This window comes from Clytia hemisphaerica, unplaced genomic scaffold (assembly GCF_902728285.1).
Source record: "Clytia hemisphaerica strain Z4C2 unplaced genomic scaffold, Clytia hemisphaerica genome assembly, whole genome shotgun sequence".
NCBI classification, from domain to species: Eukaryota; Metazoa; Cnidaria; class Hydrozoa; order Leptothecata; family Clytiidae; genus Clytia; species Clytia hemisphaerica.
The window spans coordinates 939,547-953,447 of NW_027103286.1; the positions used below are offsets into that span (position 1 = coordinate 939,547).

The following is a 13,901-nucleotide window of genomic DNA, read 5'->3' on the forward strand; positions in this document are numbered from 1 at the left end:
GAGCAGGAAACTGAATGAAACTCTTGAACTTAAAAACGGTTTATAAATTTAATTTAAGAAACTATAGCTTTAATGGCCCAAAAATTTGATATTGTAAAAAAACGAAAATCTTGTTTCATACCATGGTGTAATACAAAGTCTTGTTTCCTTCTGTTGGCCTTGAATCCATCTGAGCAAATGGAGAATGGCCGACCATCCAAAGATTGTGGATTTGTTAGCTTTCCATAAATCGCATCTCTTAGAATAGACCAATTTGCTCCAACTTTATCACTAGCCATGATAATTTCTCACAAGCCATTATTAGCTTGTATACAGGAGCTGCTTTGAAACATTTCATAAATCACTTTTAAGATTCCTAAGAAACAAAATAGCTTTTTCATTGAACATGAGTCTCTGCTCATTTTAAAAGACTTGTAAATAATCACTGTTGTTCTAATTGGACGTGGTAAAACTCTCAAAATAGTGTTTTTAATTACTTAATAAGGACCTATAGGTATAGATACAAAGATTACTATAAATTTTTAAGCAAGGGTGCTTTGAGAAGTTATTAATCAGAATCATTCTAGAAAATAAAATAATCTTGTGAACATCAACATTCTCCAATACATTTTACCCTCTCCTTTTCAGGGATACAGCCTGTAAATGCTATCATATTGGTTCATTTGTTGGAAGCTTCTGTAGAAACAGGCCATATCTCTTAAACATAGGTATAACTTTTTTCAATAGATTCACTAAACCACTGTTCAAATCTGACTCATTTGAATGAAAATTATATAGAAAATTCAATATTGGCTATCTGTATAGCCTTAGTGATTTTCATTTTAACTTAATCTTTTAATGATTTATGACTTCCTAAAGCCAATTATCAACTATTCAATGTTAAATGGGGACAATCATCCAGTGGAGCGGAGCTGCTTAGCTCAATTGTTTTGAAATTTTGCTGCTTTGATTGGTCAGTCATTTGATGGCTATGCAAGTTTCCCTCCACTGATGCAGCAAGTTGCCTGACTTCACGGTAGACCGTCCGCCAATGCGGTCCTTGGATTTCAAGATCAAAGATACGGCCCCTCTTTTTTTAAATGTGGCATAGCTCTGTTTTTATGACTAGTGAGATAATAACACATTTCTGCAAACCTATAGGAAAGGGTTGGATATTATCTCCTTTACATTTTGAAAATGAATTCTTCCGTAAAATAATGTAACATGCGATTGAAGTAAAGATAGGATGGGGGTGAAGCAAAGGATGGGATTTTAAAAAATTCCCACAATTTTGCAATTTCTGGACTCAGATTAATTGCCAGAAAATTAAGAAAGATTATCAGCCGGTCAGACGACACAACCAGACGGTACTAATCGAATGTTCGATTGTGATCGAAGTAATCAATAATGACCGATAATAATTGAAGGTGGTCAGTGACCACCTATCAATATTATTGGTGATTGAATACTCACTCGACTCCAAATTATGGCATTTTCTTCAAACCATTTTCGATTTGGTCAATCATTTTGATTACTTTTCAATTACCTTCGATCATATTGAATACTGTACCTTAGATAATACCTTCCAGCCTTCGATTTTATCAAATATGTTTCCACTAGCAGTGTGTCAAAATAATCTGAAACAAACTTTATTTCGGCCAATTAAAACACGCTATTCACGCGCTAAAACCACTTTCGTTTTCTCCGACCAATCAGAACGCGCGATATGAGTTACTTGAGGAAACCCAGAGCGAAGGCACACAAAATGGCAGGCGAAATGGCTGGGAAATAAGAGGGTCAATCTTTATGATAGGCCTTCTTTTTGTGCTTTGGTTTTAGGACATTTTTTTCGGTTTTTCTTAAGGCCAATCCCCACTTTCGCGCAAAATGGGCGACAGTTCTTTTCTTGACCTTTTTTGCCTGAAGAAAAGATTACGTCATAAAAAAGTTTCGCGCAAACAAAAAAAAAAGTTGAACTTTTTTCATCCGTTACGTTAATTTCGACCAATGGAATTGCTTCATTTTTCAACCAACAAATGAATGACATTACAAAAACGTCAAAAGTTTTTGTTCATGTCGCATGAAAGCGGAGCCTGGCCTTTAAAGATAGATCATAGTAATTAATTGGTTATCCAAGTAATCAATTGATTATCGAAGTTGTCAAAAGTAATCAATAACAATCAAAGTACTTGAACAGTTATCGAGTCTTCGAAGGGTTGTCAAGAAATTGATCGAATACTCACAATTTTTTTGAAATTTTGATACTCGACATTCGATTGTTAATCGATAAGTGGAGTGGTCATTATTCGATTACTTCGAGCATTCCATTATCGATTAGTACCGTCTGGACACAAAACACAAGTTATTTGTGATTGTGGCTCAATGGACCTTTTTTTAAAGAGGCAACCATGCTGAATAATTATTTATTCCAGCATAAAAATAATGATACAGCTATGCATAATTACTGTATCATGCATATTTTAAAAATTATGCATGGCTGTATCATTGTTTTTATGCTGGAGTACATAATTATTCAACATGGCTGCCTCTTTAAAAAAAGGTCTATGAAAACAGGGTCTCCACCAACAAGTATGCTGGTATATTCAATCTCTGTGTTAATAGACCAGATACTCTCTCACTCAATTGTCAATAAAAAAAGTTAACTTTCAAATCATTCCCAATCAATATAACCGTATAACCAGACGATCTCAATCGAACGGAATCGACGATCGAACCAGTCAAACCAAATCGAACGCAATCGACCGATTGAAATTCAATTGTCGAACGCAATCGAATCTCAATCGAATGTTACCGAAATTTTCAGATTCGATTGATATTCGATTGCACTCGATTGATGTTCGATTGCGTTCAATCATCGATTCATTGACCCCCGGATTGTTCATTGCATAATTTCTACGGGAAATCGAAAGTAATTTCATTCGGCTTGTGATGTTTGAGAGCTTGGATGTTGGGAAGCTGCAAGAAATAAAGCCAGACGATCTCAATCGAACGGAATCGATCGACGATCGAACCAGTCGAACAACAATCGAACCAATCGAATATTACCCAGAATTTTGACGTTCGATTGAGATATCGAATTTCAATCGGTCGATTGCGTTCGATTTGGTTCGACTGGTTCGATCGTCGATTCTGTTCGATTGAGATCGTCTGGATATAACCAACTGACTGAATTTGAGTGGAATACCTTTAATAGCAAGTGGATTTTTGCGTTTGTCAATTAGTTTTGCAATTTTTACGAATTTTAGATATTTTCCCAATAATGGAAATTGGGTGAAAAAACGAAAATAAAAAATAAAAATAGAATTTAGAAGTCTTTATTTAGCCCTGTTTACTTTAGAATTATATTATATTCCAAAAGAAATAGAGGCTGAGGCAAAAAAAACGAAGACAGGGTTTAAGCGACACTGTGAATTTGTGAGCTGATTAAAGATTTGATGACTAAGTAAGGTTTGTACCCCATGTCAGAAAAGAACAACGAAACACCAAAAATGAGCAGTGAAAGCGTGAGTGAAAATTTGCCGCAGCATAGATACCATTATGAAAGTTAAAAAACCTCGTTTCATTGGATTCAAAATAGCTAATCAACAACCTGTTGTCATAGAAAGGAAAGAAAAAAAGGTACGTCATTAGGGCGGAGATATATCCACCGCCTCTTCCCGCCTCTAACAGTCTCGTCTGCCGGCAACTTTGTGTATGTTTTCAAAAATAAAGATTGCAGTTCTAGCTGCGTCGAAGTTTCTTTTTTCGCTGGATTCTCCAAACTCAAGGCCAAAATGGTATTTATTTGCTTTCTATCATGATTTATCTCGCTGATCGCTGACCTCATGAATACCGATATGGAACCTTGGAGTAACTGGATGGCTTTTGATATTGATTATTGCTATTTTTTGATGTTTAGGATCCCACCGCAGCTGCTGAGTTGAAGAAGAAGAGAACCTTCAAAAAGTTCTCATTCCGTGGTGTTGATCTTGATCAACTCTTGGACTTGTCCAGCGAACAACTCATGGACTTAGTCCATGCCCGTGCCAGAAGGAGATTTGGTCGTGGATTGAAAATGAAGCCATTGGCTTTGATGAAGAAATTGAGAAAGGCTAAGAAAGAAGCTGCTCCAATGGAAAAACCAGCTGTCGTCAAAACTCACTTACGTAACATGATTGTATTACCGGACATGATTGGCAGTATTGTTGGTGTTCACAATGGAAAAACCTTTAATCAAGTTGAAATCAAGGTAAAGTAAATTCTTTCCCTGTCAGGCCTAATACGACGTCGTGGCCTAATGGTTTTGGTATGAAGATTTTTCAGAGAAGGTGCATCTACTTCGATCACAATACACCTTATCGGAAATTCCACCTCCTCGCGTTGTTGCTATGAACACTTTTTGGGAGGTAAACAAAGCTCGATATTGCGATTTTCAGGCAAAAAGCCTTACAAAACACCCAAAATAATGATGCCAATAGAGCCTCCAAATCAACTGAAGAACCACCGAAGTTGTTGTTTTTCTCTTTCTGATAGCTTCTGCTACAATCTTGAAAGCTTTGTTTTGTTTGTTTTTTTCAAATTCAGTGTATTTTTAGGAACATAAACAAGCCAGATATAAGCAAATGAGTTCTTATTTTGTGCAGGATCTTTTATACAGGTACAGAATTCATGTAGTATATTTACGTGACGGAAATGTAGTGTTGAAGCTGGGCTGTACTACGCGAGCGTACTCCATGGATTGCTGGCCATACCGTCGCTACTCTCGCTACCATTTATGTTTACCTCCCAATTTCAACGGATCCATTTTAGCGCAATTGTTTTTGTGGAATTTCCGATAAGGTGTATTAAACGTCGAGTTAATCAATGTTTTTGGTTTTTCTTAAAGACATATATAATATATAATAATTGGTTATCAAACTAATCGAACGTAATCAATAAAAATCAAAGTACTAGAACAGTCATCGAGTCTTTGAAGGGTTGTTAAGAAAGTGAACGAATACTCACAATTTTTTTGAAATTTTGATACTCAGAACTCTATTGTGGAATATATATTGATTAGTACCGTCTGGTATGATTAGAACTGACATCTTGGACATGATTTTCAAAGCAACTTAACTAGCTTTTCATATGTCTGCCCCATAATTCACGTGCGTTTGCGTAGGGTAAAATTCCAAAATGCGAAAATCGATTTTGGCAAAATTTTTTTGAAAAACGACCCTACAACATTTGACTATATCTTTTTATTCCATGAAGAGATTACTTTCAAATAAAAAATATATTGACAATGAATGGGTAAGCTTTCTAGAAATCCAAACATAAATTGCATAACTTTTACCAACAAATAACACTATAGGATCAAAAACAGTCAAAAACCAGCTTTGTCCAATTTTCTTTGAGTTACAGGAATTAATTCCTTGTTTGTTTTGATCTGAAATTTTCAGTAGGGGTGGCCAACATGGTTCCCTTGCTCACATCAGGGGGGCCCAACCCGGGGGTAAGAGAATTAAAATCCTTCAGTAAAGCTTCCTATACCTTTTGTCCTTCAGAAAAACTAAAAATATTGGCCTTAATTGCTTGCTTTCAGTTCCTGTAGCCAGTAGTGTGACGCCCTGTATTTATATTTTATTCTGCGCGGGGTTTTCAATAGAGATGTCACATTACTCAAATCCTGCGGGAGCTGGAACCGAATGGAATTCTCTAGAATTCTCATTCTGAAACAAGATGGCGGCGAGAAAAGCACGTCTTTTGCTTTGGACGAAAGGTTGTAAATTTTGGTTGATTTTAAGGTTTTATCTTATCTCATTTATTTTAATTAGTAGAGGCTTCTTCAATGTTTGGGGAAGGTAAGTCTATAAAATTTATTTGTTTTTCGGTGGAAAAAAGTGTTTAAAAAACTATTTTTAGGTTTATTATTCTTTGCAAATTTTCGCGTTCCCAAACCAAACGCACGTGAATTATAATAACTGTCACTGATAGTACAAAACTGTTGAATCGCATATTTTTGAACTTGTTTTGCCGAAGGATTTAGGCCTCAATCACAAACAACTTGTGTTTGCGTCGATTTAGGTAAATCAGTCAGTTGGTAGAAAAACATTGGAAAAATAGATTTTTAATTAAACTTTGTGTTGGGTAGAAATCAAATCTACCTTATTGGTATATATTTTCGCGTGTTACAAATTTTCGCGGGTACTTAATTTCGCGAGTTTTTTGGTCAATTTTCGCGAAATTTAATACTGTTTAAATTGTTCAAAATTACAAAATTGCAAAATTAAATACACACGAAAAAATGTTTCTTAGTATTTTTACATCAAAAACGTTGTGTTTCAAGCAAAATCAGTCTTTTTCTTGCTTTATATTTCACTTTCTGAAAATACCTAGTTTAGTGAATCGCGAAATTTAATACACGCAAAAATTTTCCAGAAGTCGGTAATCGCGAAATTTAATACACGCGAAACACGTTTTTTCGAAGCGAAAATTTGTAACACGCGAAAATATATACCAATAAGGTATATTGAAAATCGAAAATAAACAGCCCTTTTTTTTGTGTTTATAATGTAGACGGTCCTTCACCACAATCTCTTGATTCTGCATCATGATACAAGGCGCTATAACTTTGAGGATGAGTTTGAATTTAAAATACACTTTTATACTAAATGCCATGCCCTCCCCTCGCCTTTTGATTTTCTCTGGAAGCTTAGAGAATCACAGAATATAAAAAAATAGTAAGATAAGTTTTCAGGCTTGGTAACATTTAAATACACCCTCAAATTGACCTTATTTGTTAGCCACCCAAATACAATCTGGGCCTTCAATTGACTAAAGGAATTTTGTAACTGCATTCTGAAGATCTCCCTGTAGATGTAGTCAATCAAATATTGTGCTATTAGTCTCAAGGAAGGTATTTGCCATTACCTTTACTTTTTGAAATGCACAGAGATTAAACTGCAGTCACTGAAAGCTCAAATATTCTAAATTGTTTGAAGCTTCAAAAGCTGTGTAACAAAGAGTTGTTTTATATTTAGTAATAGTTATCACACGATACCAAGTACAATACACGTTTGTTTTTTTTAAGAAACTATTTTCACCAAGCAGCCTCAATGTTTCCTAAGAAATTGGCCTTTTGAGCCTTAAATGAGTAGTAAAAGGATTTTTACAAATTTTTACATACCACCACCCAGACTCTTGGAAGAGGTATTTTACTACCCTGGTAGTAAAAGTTTTTGGGACAATTTGTCATGGAGACCACCTATTTTTTGGTTGCTTTTTGGACTGATTTTACAAAAAGCTAAAAAAATGATCATTTCTGTGACACATTTTTCACTTAGTGCAAAAATTAATGTTTTGTCCTTAGAATTAAAGTCTTTTTTATATTAACAAAAATTTCGAGAATTTTTTGTTTGCAGCAAACAACTTTCCAAGGAAATGTTTTTCAAATTATAAAAATTTTCAGATTTTTTCAGAAAAGTCATCCAAAAAATTAAAATAATTACAGAAATAGCTAAAATTTGCTAATTTTACCAGTTTTAACCCTATTATTATCAGGCTTTTTCTGATTTTGTATTCTCAAGGGGGGGTGTTTTCCACCAGCCTTGCATAACTTTTGATCTATAAATGATATGGACTTGAAATTTGGCAGAAATGTTCTCTACCATAAAAGGAGTTCATAGAAAAAAATTTGGGTTGATGACGTCATCATAAAGGTGGTGACGTCATCACAAACTTTCACATTTATCGCTGACCAATGAAAAAGTACTATTCAATAAAATAGCAATTAAATTTGAACGAATGGAGATTTTTCAATTCTGTTTTGAATTTCTAAAAGCCAAAATAAATATCTTTAACATTTGCATATTTGCCGGTTTTAAACATACTAATATAAATTGACCTTTAAAATCCATGCAGAAAATGAGTAAATTTTTTTCAAAAAAAAACAATGGACGTCATTTTTTGATGACGTCAGCAGTTTTTGAAAATTTTTTAAAATTTTTTTAGAATTTATTATTGATACCTAAAACCTGTCAAAATTTGAAGTCAGTTGGATGACTAGATCAAAAGTTATGCTAAATTTAAGATTTTTGGATTTTACAGGGTTTTAGCTGGATTTTATGATATGCCTGCACAAAAAAGTCATAAAACCTGATCTGGTCGGTGTATAATTGTAAAATTTGGTATACATGCTGCTAATAGGATTATATCAAAAGTCAAGAACTTTCAGAGTGTTAAAAAAATTTTTCAGTGAGCTATTAGCAAAAGAGTGCCAGCCTGGTGGAAAACACCCCCCCTGATAAAAATAGGGTTAACTACCCAGGTAGTAAAATTTTTTCAACATTTAACACATAGATACCACCTATTTTAGCATTTAACTACCCTGGGTAGTAAATTTTTTTCGATTTTTCGTCACACCACCACCGTAGTAAACGTCATTATAAATCCTTTGAGTATTCTTTAAAAGGTCGAACATTATTTCCCTTATGATAGACTGCAATACTTTTCATCCTCTTTGATCCTAATACGAAGCGGAATGTAACTTTTGCAGAGAGCAATCTCAACATCTCAGAAAGCTGCATGCTTTTCAATGTATGTAGTTTCGTAATGTTTGAGACATCGATCCTTTTTTTCGTGTTTTATATTTCTAAGAGTTAAGCCTAGGTTTCTTCCAGGAAGATTTAAATGCAAGTTTGGTTGTTGAACACAGTTTATATATAAATGTTTGATTTGTGACCTTTCTTTATTTTTATTTGCAGCCTGAGATGATCGGACATTACCTCGGAGAATTCTCAATGACATACAAACCTGTTCGTCACGGTCGACCTGGTATTGGTGCTACTCATTCTTCAAGATTTATCCCATTGAAATAGATGGCGATGGTCCACGAAATATATTTATAAAACCAAAACAGACTGTTTCAACTTCATTCTAGGCTTTGTTATATCTCCGACCGTAAGGCCAAAAAGCCTGTTGTCTGATATTCTGAACGCTTTGCTAGCATTTTTTGAGGTCACTCTACTTTTTAGTCAAAGCACTTGTTATACAATTTTAGAATGCTAAGGGGTAGGGGAATCAAAAAAACAGGTTCAGGTTCCTTTTTTTTCGGACACTTTCGTGTGTTTTTCGGACAAATATGACGGTCTTATGCTAAAATCATAGGGTCTATAACTCATACGTCACAGGTCGATATTAATTTGAGCTGTGATACATGTTTTTTTTTTTATAAGCAAGTGTATGCCCCTTGGTCAGGCTCGTGTATGCTTAAGTTCTCAAAGCATCCAGGCATAGTTTATGCTTATTATATGCTTAAGAATTATGCTTATGGTTCACCCCGAGCCAAGTTTTTTAATGAATTCAGAAATTTTGTAAAAAAATTGTTCAGATTTCGGGAGCAGTGGAATGTAGCTAGCCGTGGAATGTCTTATTTTTTACTTGGCCTCTACCAAACCAGATAAAAATGAAACAAAAACAGATAAAAATGACCACTTGAAAAATATTTTAGGCTGACATATATGCTCATGTTATGCTTAGGAATTCTGCAAATCTGAGCCTTCATATGCTTATAAGCGTTATGCTTATAAAAAAAAACATGTACTTACGGTAATCTATTCAAGCTGCTCACTACACTTTCTTAATCTCCTTGCTATTTGTCCTAATTTAATCGTAGAAATTTTAGCGCATTTCAGCCAGTCAGGAAAATCTTGATTTTTTTTGGATTTATTTTAGCGACGATTTCAAAAAATTTCTCGCCGATAAATTTTAGCGATCTGTCGATTTGGCGTATTTTAGCGAAAATAGGGAAAACTCGCTAAAACGCTTAAATTAGTCTCATTAAAATTTCTACGATTAAAGTATTTTTATCTGATTTGCGTCATCAGGTAGGTCCATTTAGCATGTTGCTTGTTTCTTCATTTTTTTTAATTTTTCAAAATATCTTTCTAAAGTTAGTTTAGATAACTTTCTAACACAGTATGAATGGGAGAAAATCTAAAGTGTCTTCATACGTCTGAGACTTTAACTTAGGGAGTGGTCAGAAAGTATCTACTAGGGGGGGGGGGGTCGAAACTTTTTGTGAGGGTTTTGTTGAATTTCGCGATTTTTCGTCCTCGCGAAAGTTTGTACGCCTAAAGTAACTCATTCTTAGTTCTGCATTCAGGAAATATAGCCTCATCATTTCGGTTCCTATGGGTATCTTAACATTGTGTAAAAATTGGTTCAGTGGACTAAGAGAAAATGTTTTGTTAAGGGATCCCCTCTTACATTTTCATATGTCAGCATAGTCTAGTCTTTTTAAAAAGAAAATACAGTGCTTTTAGCAAACAAAGTGGTTGATGAAGAAACCAAACCATGGTTGCGCCTCCTCACCTTTAAACACAACTCAAAATATTACTCCTATGAAAAATTAAATTTTTTGTTTCCTTTCCTAAATAACTCCTGAACTCCTGAAATTCATCAAAATAAGGCAAAATAAAACAGATTTACACTGTCATTCGCCAAAATTAGTTCCCGCCAAAATAAGTTCCCTTAAGGTATATTTGAAGGAAATCAGGAGTCCAAAATCAACATTTTCTCCTGTCGGCGCAAACCATGGTTGCGCCTCCTTCGTCACTAGATTCTTTGCCCCTGGCTGCACGTTTGAAATCAACCCACTTGCTGCCTTCATTATAAAAACGTAGTCCTCCGCTCCCTACATGATGAGTGCACAACATTTTGATATGTATATGTAATCACATGATAACGAGTGCAATTTGAGAATATTGCACCAGTGATTTTTTTGTTATTAATTTTCCGAGTCCTAAAGGACGAGGAAAATTCGAAACAACAAAATCACGAGTGCAAGTTTCGAATTGTACGAGTTATTATGTGATTACGAGCTAATCACACAATTTTGTTCACTACTTTTTTCCCTGTCAGGAAAGTAAATTACACTGGAAGTTTTACATTTTACTCTTCTCTTTATGTTTTTCGTTTATTGTTTGCTTAAAGATTTTATTTCTCACAAAATGAATTTCGAATGCAATTAAAACGTTCGATAAAAATATGTAAGAAAAACATTAAAATCAATTTTGTAAACATTGGCGCGTCATTGAAGAGTGTGATTAACGATTAATTGCTCTCTACAGGATACAATTAACGATTAATTGCTCTCTTTGAAAGCGCGCCAAAGAAGAAAAAATAACTCATCGTGCGATTACGAGGCTTATACTATAGGATCACTCAAAATATGGAAATGTACTGTAGTTAAACCCGATTTATATGTGACAAGTCGCCCTTATTCAAGTATAAGTAAGTACCTAATACCATTGAGTTTCAAGCCCGAAGGGCTAGAGGTCAATCTCTAACCTTTCTCAGGCAAGAAAAATTGAAGCCTTAAAATATGCGCCGTATTTTTGATGACGGATTGAATCTAGCAATTCCTTTGTTTTCGAGTGATATATTTTTCAAAATGAAGCGGTAAATTTTAGTTTCAATCTGTCATTTGTGTAAAAACCAGGCGGGTCGCTCAAGGCCGTGCAACTTTGGTAGGATTTGTTGGCTTCAAATCCTACCAAGGAGATTGACCTCTAGCCCTTCGGGCTTGAAACTCAATGCCTAATACCTTATTAAAAATTGTAGCAAGGGGCCCCCTTGTGAAACTTTTTTAACTAGTAGATACTTTCTGACCACTCCCTTATAACATTTCTCATTCCTTTGTATTATGGAAAATATTGGGTTTATTTTATGCCAAATGTCTGAAGATTTATCTATAGCCATAACCTGTAGCAACAGTCGTGCTCCTTGCAGAGTCTTGAGTTCAAAGCACCGAAGAAAAAGAAAAACCAAAATTTCAATCAACAATAATACCATTTCGAGTTTAAAAAATATAATTTTCCAATCTATCAAAATGGACCCTGGGCTATTCAATCAAGCTTTTACTTATTTTACTAACAAAATATGAAGTCTCGTTAAAAAAATTGTTTGAATACGAGGCAAAGTTATATGTTCGTGACATAATTTACGAAAAGGTCTATTACTTTTTGCCCCCGCAGCAGGATCGCAGCGAACGAGGAGGCACTCATAGCTCCACGCATGGATATTGGACTGGATCGAATCTTTGCGTTTTTGTGTTTGTTTGTAATTTGATTTCCGGCCAATTAAGTGTTCCGCAAAAATATGGCGATAAATTATACAGCGGTAAATGTTATACACATTTTCATATTACGTTATATGCTATTACCATTATTATATATTGCATTTCATTAGTTTTGATTTAGGATTGAAAAGCTGAAGCGCGAGTGTTATAAATGCAAATTATAGAAAAAGAATATAATTACACCATAACACGAATTACAATATTACTCTTGCAAATCAAAACAAACAAAATGGCAGACTGATTATGATGATGAGCTGATTCATTGACTGGAAAAAGTGTTTTGTATGTCTAGTTTTGTTTCTTGTCTTTAAAGCTGAAAAATACTGTAATTTAGTCAGAAGTTCATTTCAGCAATGATTTCAATTCTTTTTCCGGAATCTTTAAAGAAATTTGCTCAAGTTTTCAAATGTACATTTGTTGATATTGTTCAAACTGTAATTTATCTTTGTCTGTTATTTTATTAATAACTACCTTTATTTATTGTTTATAGAGCTTCTTGAGCTTTAAAGACCATTATTATATGGTCGTAACTCGGGAATATCTTTCTTAACTTGGTAAAACAAGATACCGGCAAAGTACAAAAAAGTAGAATGTAGCATATGAATCCAAAATTGAATGTGAATCAATGTAAACAAACTTTTTTTTTTGGTCTTCAAAATAGATTTACCTCACTTAAAGTGTTTTCACTGTTTGTTCAGTGTGGTAAATCTATTTGGAAAACCTGAAAAAGGCGCTGTGGTATAGTGGTCATTGACCTTGGTTACTGCACAGGCGACTGAGGTTCGATTCCCACTCGCAGCGGTTCACTTGGCATGTGCATGAACCTTCGCCCGGGTCAACCTATGCCATGTGAGGGGAATTGGATAGTCAGTCCAAGGTGCTGACGGGGCGCTCATTGAAAGCGTCTATAGTTGCGAAAATAGGCCTCAAAGCCTCCTGCAACTCAACCAAATAGAACAAAGATACTATAAAAGCTAAAGTTACTTTAGTTTTTATATTCTCTTTGAATAGAAATAGAAAAAAGTTTAGGTATAGGCGTATATGCGCACATTCAACTTTTTCAGTTGTGATAGCCTACGTACTTGCGCTCCAGTAGTTTGGTGAAATAGCTCCAATTCTGGCTTTCCAAGTTAGGAGGGACCTTCCCCAAGGCATTTAACGGTGGTTAGACCACAGATCTGTAAAGCCCGAAGGGCTAGATTTGCGGCTTTTATCGAAAAGTGAAGCCTAGGTTTGGAAGGATTTCCTACCAAAGTCCTACCAAAGTCATGTGACTAAAATATGCAATTTCACCGGTTTGAGAGATGTGAAATAGCGTTTGCCGCCTACTTTTTTTGATCTCGCGCTCCGAAAACAATTAAAATGCTAGATCCTATCCATCGGCACGAAATTTAAAAAGTCAAATTTTTGCTTCACTTTTTTTTTGCTGGAGAAAGCTTAAAGTTGCCTATCCAGCCCTTCGGGCTTTACAGATATTTGTGGGTTAGACTAGGCACACAGACAGTCATATACAGAAACACCATAAAGTGAAAGTATATAGCTATAAACTCAAAAAGTCTAGCTTCCTGAAGGCACGTCTCTTCATTGTCTGTGCTGCGATCATCTTAATGGATTCAATCAGCTTTCAGCTTGGAGAAAAGATTGTATCATGAAAAAGTACTATGCACTTTAAAAAAATTAGGCGCATTTCAACTTTTCTCGACTGTACGTCTAAATGGACCACAATGGCATTCCTTTATTTTTCTTTTGACCAACAACATAAAAGATTTTGCTTGAGAAGTGCAATCAAAGAGTAGGCGAG

General features: G+C 34.9%; 2 protein-coding genes across 2 annotated transcripts in view; one reads left to right on the forward strand and one right to left on the reverse strand.

Moving 5' to 3' along the window:
* The window catches only part of LOC136806120 (WD repeat-containing protein 97-like), a 41,978-nt gene extending 41,621 nt beyond the window's left edge, over positions 1–357 (reverse strand). The window contains exon 1 of the mRNA XM_067062691.1: positions 122–357. Coding sequence (XP_066918792.1) covers positions 122–278 — 157 coding nt within the window. The 5' untranslated portion in view covers positions 279–357. The remainder of the gene's footprint in view (positions 1–121) is intronic.
* Positions 358–3,690: 3,333 nt separating this feature from the next.
* On the forward strand, positions 3,691–8,875 carry LOC136806132 (small ribosomal subunit protein uS19-like). Its single transcript, XM_067062701.1, has 3 exons — positions 3,691–3,776; positions 3,899–4,228; positions 8,724–8,875. The coding sequence occupies exons 1-3, from the start codon at positions 3,774–3,776 to the stop codon at positions 8,835–8,837; spliced, it is 447 nt and encodes a 148-aa protein (XP_066918802.1). The 5' UTR covers positions 3,691–3,773; the 3' UTR covers positions 8,838–8,875.
* Positions 8,876–13,901: the final 5,026 nt, after the last annotated feature.